Genomic DNA, 8,694 nt, shown 5'->3' with positions numbered 1-8,694 from the left:
TTTAAAAAAAAAAAACAACAAAAAAACCCTCTGTGTATTTAGTTTAATGGTATCTAAAAGGAAGTTACTATGATTACTCATTGAAATGTTTAAGTCACCACTTAAAAGAAAGATCCAGGTGTTGAGAGGATTGGAAAGGCCACATTCCCTCTCGGTCTGTATGCCCCTCTGGGTTCTGGTCCACTTTCCAGTAACCCCCAGCCCACACATGCCACTCTGTCATGCATCATTTTGATTAATTCTTAAAATTTCAGAAGTCCATGCTATCATTATACTCATTTTGTAGATGAGGATAAAAATCCAAGTTTCATTTGGTTTCTCAGACCACACATTAGGGAGTGATGGAGGAAGATTTAAGCTCCAGCAGTATGATATCAGAGTTCACATTTTTGTGGCTTGTTTGCTTCTTATATTTTTTAAAATTTGATACTATATTCAAAATGATTCAAAATTCAAAAGACCTAAAAACATATACAACGCAAGGTCTCTTTCGGTATCTGTTACCAGGTAAGCTCATCCTGACTAGTTCTGTATTTTTCACTCTGTCTGTGGGCTGCGGATCCCTTTCCGCTCTGAGCCCCTTTCTTAAACCTCTGCAGAGGCAGCTCCAGTAAAGAGGAGGAAAATAGGAAACACGGGTAAGGGTTAATTGGAACGAGAGAGGAATAAGTCCTCAATGCTTAGGGAAATGGAACAGAGCAAGCTGCACCTCCTTAACTCAGTTCCTGGGTCAGGTAACCCCCAACCCGGTGGTTTGGAATGAGGGACCTGTCTCAGATGTGGTCACAGGGGGACAGGATCCCGAGAGCAGCAGGCAAGTTGGAAGCCAGGGTGTCCTTGAGGTGCTGAAAGCAGAGGCTTGAGTATTTATACTGTGGTCATGTCCCCATCTATACATGCTGTGTAGTCCGTCCTAGAATGCCATTTCGATGAGAAAAAAATAATCCCGACTTGTGCTGAACAAAAAATAGTTTGAGAACCTGCCTTCCTTACACCTTGTTTTGCTTAACATCCAATATCCAAGAAGTTTCGATGTTGTTAAGTGAAGATTTAGTTGTAAGAGGTTTTCAAGTTTATTTTGTCTTTCATTCATTCATTCCTTCATTCATTATTCTTCTATTGAGCACCTTTCAGGTAGTGTTCTAGGCATGAGGACACAGCAGTAAACAAGACATATAATACTTTCCATCCCCCTGAAGCTTAGGTTATAATGGGGAAAGAAAAAAAAATACATAAGTAAATGAAATACATTGTTTGTTACAATGATGATAAATGCTAAGGAAGTATGGAGAGTTGGGGTCAGAAATGTTGAGTTCTGTGAGAGGGGTTATCCTTTTGGACAGAGTTAGGGAATGCCTCCCTGAGAAGGTGATGCTTGAGTCAAGATCTCAACAAGCTAGAGAAAGTGAGCCAGGCAGTTGTCTGAAAGAAGGAGGGTTGCCCTCTGAGGAAGAGCTATGCAAAGGCCCTGGGGCAGGTTGGGAAGCCAGCATGTCTACCAACCACTGAAAGAAAGTCTGAGAAGCCAGATTTGAGGTTCAAAGATTGAGTGTTATTCGTATGCTAAAGTCTTGTCTCACTGCTTGCTAAATTCCCTTCCCCCAGCTGTGCCTGAAAGTGCAAGCTCTCTGGAACTAACATTCTGTGGGAGTAAGGCAGAGCCTGCATTTGAGAGTTTAGTAGTTTTAAGACGGGTAATGTGTTGAGACTGAGTGTCCTTAATTCTGACTCTCTTCTGTCCAATTTCTATCCCAGTTTTTGCATTTTAACTGGTTCTTCTCGGCCTTCATTTTCCCCCTCTTACCTAGGCACTGTGTGACCATTAACACTCACCTTTTGCTTTTGTTACTAAAATGCATGAACATGGATTGTCTCTTTAGCCTGGAGAGAACACAGCTAGTCTTTCTAGAGTCTACAAAAAAGTGCTGTCCTGAAATTGTGTTGAGGCTCATAGGAACAAACAAGACCTGTACAAATGTAAGACAAACATAAAGGGTTTTTTTGTTTTTTCTATTAGTGTCAGAGAACAGGGAGAACTGAAATGATGGCAGTAGCTGGCATTTGACATTTGTCCATGAAAAAGGTTTAGAACTTTCCATCTAACAATGTTCCAGCGGTTATCCCCTGAGAGGGGAGATTGTGTCTGTTATAGAGATTCAGCAATTTTAATTTTTCATGCTTTTGTTATTTCAGAGCCCCCCATGGAACCCACATGGGCCTTCATGGTTCTCACCGACCTTTCAGGAAAAGCTTGCAAATTAAGGGGTGTTTCAGCAGTCCCTCGAACTTATTTTTCTTAACTTTAGTTGTTTCGAATTTCCTGCTGACTCTGCTTAGATCACCCCCTGAGAATTACCCTCGGTAGGATGTTGGAGATTTTAACATTCATCTATAAATTCTAGTTCTGAAGATAAGATTGCTTCTTTCCTACCTTGGCTGGCTGAAGAGAATCTTGCTACTAAAAATGCTATTAATATAATAGGCCCGTCAGTGTGATGCGTGGAGCACTGTCATTCTTGGAGGTTGGGGCCATTTCCTTTTGAAAACCTCTTTGGAGGCTTTTAACTTGATTAGTTTTCTGTTGGCAGAAATGAGCCTAACTAGAAATTTATCATTGAGAGTATGCCTGTCAGTTTATATTTGCAAACTTTTGATATCTATGGCAGAGGAGGGGGTATTCTGGTGTATTGGAGGTGGCAGTTTTGCCTTTTCTTCTACTCAGCTTCTATTGCCATCTCCCCACCCCACCTTAAATTTAAATCTATATGATTCTTAAAATGGGTCCATGGCTAACACTTGTTCTAAACTTTTTATTATCTATTAGTCAAACACCTAGCTACTTAGGCAGACCCGAGGGATCTCAGTGTGTGCATAAAAGAAACTGAGGACTCTAAGAAATTGCCCATGGCCTTCAATGTTATTTATTTATCTATTTTACTTTTGAAAATATAGCACATGAGATTCTTAGAAATGTAGGTAACAGAAGTGGCCATGCATGGGGATTCATCTTTTCCTTTTCTGTGTACTGAGTAGAGTGACTATCTTTTTTTCTGGCCTCATAAAGATACCAGCTAGAGGCATGGCCTTATTGCTTTGAACTATATTTGCAGCTATTAGAAAGGAGACTCTCTTTCTTGGAAGTTCCCTCTGAGGATCTCATGCTTTAGCTTAACATCTGGTATCTGTATGTGATACTACTGGACTTACCGGGACATTTAGTGGAGCTTCCCCAATTCCTGCTGCCACAAATTTCAATTCACTTAAGATGGGTTTGTGGACGTTTAAGTAGTAGTATAGGCTGTGTGGTGGAATTCCAGTGTGATTCCCAGATAATGTGCAGGCGTGTTATATTCCTGGGTCTTTCTTTCTTTTTTAATAATTGATTAATTTATTTTCATTAATTAATTAATTTATTAATTTATTGACCTCTCTCTCTCTCTCCCCCCCTCCCCTGCTGGATGCCTCAGAACTATGGTTAGCTTGCAAGTTCTATCTTTTTTTCCCTGACCTTTTGTTCAGTTTCTCTGTATTCCACATATAAGTGACATCATCTGATACTTATCTTTTTCCTTCTGACTTATTTTGCTTAGTATAATCCCTTCCAGCTCTATCCATGTTGGTGCAAATGGCATGAGTTTATCTTTTTGATGGCTGAGTAGTATTCCATTGTATGTATATACCACATCTTCTTAATTCACTCATTTGTTTTGACTCCTGGGTGTTTCAGTCTCTTCTTTATGGTCACAGTCACTTTGCTTCTGATTGCCTTCTGTGCCTGCCACGTTTTGTTTATCGTGTGCCTTCTTCAGCCAGAGTATCAGTTTCATGAGAGCAAGGGATGCATCTCTTTTGTTCACTGCATCTCTCTCTGACTTCTAGAGCATAGTAGGGGCTCAGCCTGTATTTTTCTAAATGAAAGATTATGTAGATGCTTAAAAGAATCAGCTCAGGGATGTAGCCAGGTACTCTGTTTTTCTTCTTTCTGGTCAATTTCATGTGAGTGTCTTAAGTGATACCACTTGAATGGATACAACCTGGCAGAGCAAGGAGATAGGCTAAGTAGAGTCACCAATGGTGAGCTTTGAAGATTTTCCTATTTTCCACTGTGGAGAACTGTCATCAGGTCAGTGAGAGAAGCAGGAAAAATATTAAGGAGGGACTTGAATTAACTTGGGTAGCCCCAAAAGGCTGAATCACATTTAGCGGTTTCAGAATGTGAATTTCTGTTTTCAGGGCACTCTGTACCAGATTAATGTTCTCAGGTTGGATATGCTCCCAGAAATAAACCCATTAGTCTGCTATTAGGCAGAGAATGGGGTTTCTATTTTGTTTTGCCCATCTCCCTTCCACCCCCTTCCTTTTCACACTCCCTCCCAAAACCCCACAAAAACTAGATGTTTAGGATGCCGTGCAGCTGAAGGTAAAGTAATTTTTCTTTTCAACTTTAATATATTAGCAAAGCATTGATCAGACTTAGGTCTTGCGCTTTTCCATTTTTGATTGATTTTGACAGAGCTGGAGTTGGGCTGAAGCCAAACCAGCCTGGGGAGGAAGGGAAGAAATTATCAAAGGCTCTTGTGAATTTTGTTTCATTTTTTGAAAGATGTCATTTCAAAAGGAAAGTCACTTACCTAGCAGACATGTTGGTTCAAACTTTAAATATCTAAGTGTGGGGTTCAGGAGGAAAGACAAGGGTTGCCAGCCCTGGAGGGGGGTGTGCTCCCTGGGCACCCCACCTCTGGGCAGACAAGTGTATTTCTCTTAGCGGTCTCTGGGGAGCCATCTCAGCGGCTGATGTCAGTTCTCACCTGCTGCAGTGTAGGAGTCCACGCACCTGCCAGGTGTGTATAGGAGGGTGTTACCTGCGGAACTGGTAACCCACCCTTCCTGCTGAGGTCTATTTAGTTACCTGTACCCACTGGTGACTCAATGATCGCCTCCTTTCCCCCCCTCCCTTTCTACAGACCATAAAACCATGGGAAACGCAGAAAGTCAAAATGTAGAGCATGAGTTTTATGGAGAAAAGCACCCCATCCTGGGGCGCAAGCACACGTCGCGCTCGCTGCGCCTGTCACACAAGCCTCGGAGGACCAGGCACTCGTCCTCGGGCAAGGTGATCCACCGCAACTCCGAAGTGAGCGCCCGCTCCAGCAGCACCCCCAGCATCCCCCAGTCCCTGGCCGAAAATGGTCTGGAGCCTTTTCCCCAGGAAGGCACCCTAGAGGACTTCGGGAGCCCCATCTGGGTGGACCGAGTGGACATGGGCTTGAGACCGGTGTCTTTCACCGATTCCTCCGTCACCCCCAGCGTGGACAGCAACATCGTGCTCACAGCCACCTCTGTGCAGAGCGTGCCAGACTCGGAGCAGAGCCGGCTCTACGGGGATGACGCTACATGCTTGGCAGAGGCAGGCAGGAGGCAGCGCCCCTATACCTCCAACGGGCCCGCATTCATGGAGACGGCAAGCTTTAAGAAGAAACGCTCCAAATCAGCAGACATCTGGCGGGAGGACAGCCTGGAATTCTCACTCTCTGATCTGAGCCAAGAACATTTAACAAGCAACGAAGAAATCTTGGGTTCCGCGGAAGAGAAGGAGAGCGGGGAGACTCGGGGGATGGAAACCCGCGCGAGTCCCCGGCAGCTCAGCGGCTGTCAGCGTGCCAATTCCCTGGGCGACTTGTATGCCCAGAAAAACTCTGGGGTGACAGCGAACGGGGGGCCGAGGAGCAAATTTCCAGGCTATTGTCGGAATTTGGTGTCTGATATTCCCGATCTTGCAAACCATAAGATGCCACCAGCTGCTGCTGAAGAGGCTCTTCCGTACAGTAATTACAACACACTTCCCTGTAGGAAATCTCACTGTCTTTCTGAAGGTGCCACCAACCCGCCAATGAGCCACAGCAGCAGCATGCAAGGCAGAAGAGCCAAAACGACTCAGGTAAAGTGATTGAAACCTGCTTCACTATTTTGGAAATGGTGCATGACTCTGAAAGTGCATGATTTTCTTTCCACGGTTCCCCACCTCTCGGCGGGCTTTACCCTGCGTGTGCCTGCTGCCTGCTGCCTCTGGCGCCGCGTCTCTGAACACTCCGCTCTCTCTCCTGCTTGGCCCCTCTTACTTACAGTTCTGCGGAGAAGGGGTGGGGATTCAGGAAGGAGTGTGTGTTGTGGGGGATGTGATAGGAGTGGGAATAAAGCTGATAAGTTCATCCTGGGAAACTGCCTCTCCAACTCAGATCTGCAACCGCGGGCTGCTTATTCCGAGCTTCCTTTCTACGGGCGGTCCTTTCTGGGCACAGATGGGCGCGCTGGGCTGTGGACTCCGGGAGCTTGCGTCCTCAGCGCCGCAGGTGGGAAGAGGTTAGTTGGAAGTCCGTTGGAGGAGGCGCTTTTGGTCATTTGTCAGCTCTCTTGGAGGTTGGCAGGCTGGCTGTCTTACCAGGAGCCACTTCAATTTCCTGTTCCTTGCGCTGCTGGCCGGCCCTGTCACTGGGGGGAGGGGTACCAGAAGGCATGACATGGGTGACTTCCAGTTCCTGCTGGGTAGCTAACTAGTTGTTTGACCCTGTACAAATTCTGATGTCTAGTTCCTCCTCTGAAAAGTGGGGCTAAAGTGCTCCACTTGCCTGCTTTTTGGTCTAATGCACAAGAGCGTGGGTGTGAAAACACTTTGCAGCGATGCAATGACAGGAGGACCTGTTACCTTCCCTGGTAGTGGTAATGAACTTGAGGATAACACATCAGTCCTGCCTGTCTTGGTCCTTTCCTGGTTCTGCTGTTCCCTGCAGTGGACTTTGTGTTGAGGATGGAGAGCTGGTTTGCAGATGGTGCTGCAGGTCAAAATCCGCAATGAGTTCATTTGCCTTGATGGGTGTGTCACCCACCAGTGTCACCAGTGGCCACCGCTGTATTCAGTGGGAAAGCAACAGGTGCCTCTGAACTGGCCAGTAGGAGATGGTGCTGCACCCCACTGCTGAGGTCACATGGGCATTTGAAGGTTAAATTCTCTCAGAAAGGGGTCTAAGCATAATGGGCAGATGGTGGGGAACCTGAAGTGGACCCCTGGAAGACAGGCATTAGGCTAAATTAGTTCTCACTGAAGAGCAGATTAACAGTTACTTTTTTCAAGATCGCAGGTTTCTAATTTTACTTTAGAATTTTAAATTTTCATATGCAAAGTCATCCAGGGATACAGATTTTTGTTAAGCTACTCTAGATTTCTGCATTAGAATAATAAAAAAAATGGCTATATAGCCTTCCAGATTTATTAGAGGAGTGTGTTTAACCTTTGCCTTCTCTTTTTAAAACTTTTTTTTAAAATGATGGTCAGGGCACATAACTGTGACCATCTTAAAAACCATTTTCAAGTGTGTAGTTCAGTGAAACTGAGGTCACTTATATTGTACCCCCATTTCTACCATACCGTTGCCAGATGGAAGTGCTGTCCGTGACCATTAAATACCAGCTTCCTGTATTCTCCCTTTCCCTGCCCCTGGCAACCTCTGCTCTACTTTCTGTCCTTATGAATTTGATAGGCTCCTTGAGGTTCCTCATAGAAGCAAAGTCATAATATTTGTCTTTTTGTGACTGGCTTATTTCACTTAGGATCATGTCTTCCAGGTGTATCATGCCGTAGCCTGTGTCAGAATTTCCTTCCTTTTCAGGGCTGACTAATGTTCCACCACGGTGTATGCAGACCGTGGGTGGTGGTGTTTTTTAATCCATTCATCCATGGGAGAGCAGGTTTTATTGATGTCCAGTCAGGTTTTATTGAACCAGCACCCTGGTTCTACCTCTTCTTAGGGGACTTTCAGCAAAAATTTTAAGTCTCCTGATATCTTAATTTATTCATCTGTCATTTGGGGGGGGGTAATAATAAGGCTTTTTGAGAAAATGAATGAGATGGTGCCTGCAGCACAGTACCTGATAGGGTCTGAGCAGCCAAGGAGGGAGAACCTTTCTGTTGTGGTTTTTATTTTATTTTATTAGTGGTGTCCTGTGAGGTGAGGACTGGGGGTAGTTTGGAGTTTATTTCAAAATCTTGAGTCCTAGAAACAACTTGGTTAAGGAGTTGACACCATGGTCTGAGTAGGTGAGTGTGCAGCTTACATCTGGATGCACTGCCTGCATTTTTGCTCATCTCTTTGCTAAAGGGAGACCGTGATGGTGGATATGATGGCCGATCCCTGTGCTCCCTGGCATACTCCTGCATGGTCAGTTGGTCAGGTGAGGCACAGGTGAGATAGGTGCCCTATTCAAGGATCACCTCAAATGCACTGAAGGCTCTGTCCCGGACAATCTCAGATTGCTATTGGGGGGCTGATTCAGAGCAATGGTCTGTGGTATTTGGAATTTTAGCAAGGGGTATGTTACCAGCTACAAACTGTTGAAAAAGCAGCATCACCTGCAAATGTTACTTTCACCTGGAACAATGTTATGTTAGCTCCTACTCCATGTGTGATTTGAGAGGGGTACTCTATCCTGGCTCCTTATCTCCATTGCTGGGACAGCTGGGCCTGTGCTTTACGCCAACCCCTTGCTAATGAGCATGAGCTTTGGGTTACCACTGCTGCCAGAAGAACCTAGAGCGTTGTCTCCTTCAGAGCCAACCCCCCTGAAAACTCTCACGTGTAACTGTTATGTGAAATCTCCATTCTCTGACTGGTTGCCTTCCAACATTGTTAATATATGGAA

At 45.0% G+C, this 8,694-nt stretch overlaps 1 protein-coding gene across 3 annotated transcripts in view; it reads left to right on the top strand.

Annotated features, from left to right (window-relative positions):
- Positions 1-4,975: 4,975 nt before the first annotated feature.
- Positions 4,976-8,694, top strand: part of TIAM1 (TIAM Rac1 associated GEF 1) — a gene marked incomplete at both ends in the record, with an annotated part of 128,357 nt that continues 124,638 nt past the window's right edge. For all 3 annotated transcript variants that reach the window (XM_084232521.1, XM_084232520.1, XM_084232519.1), the window contains one exon: positions 4,976-5,938. In XM_084232521.1, coding sequence (XP_084088647.1) covers positions 4,976-5,938 — 963 coding nt within the window. The remainder of the gene's footprint in view (positions 5,939-8,694) is intronic.

This window comes from Talpa europaea, assembly GCF_964194135.1.
Source record: "Talpa europaea genome assembly, chromosome: 4".
NCBI classification, from domain to species: Eukaryota; Metazoa; Chordata; class Mammalia; order Eulipotyphla; family Talpidae; genus Talpa; species Talpa europaea.
The sequence above is the reverse complement of the archived record's forward strand: the minus strand, read 5'-3'. Positions and strand labels throughout refer to the sequence as shown.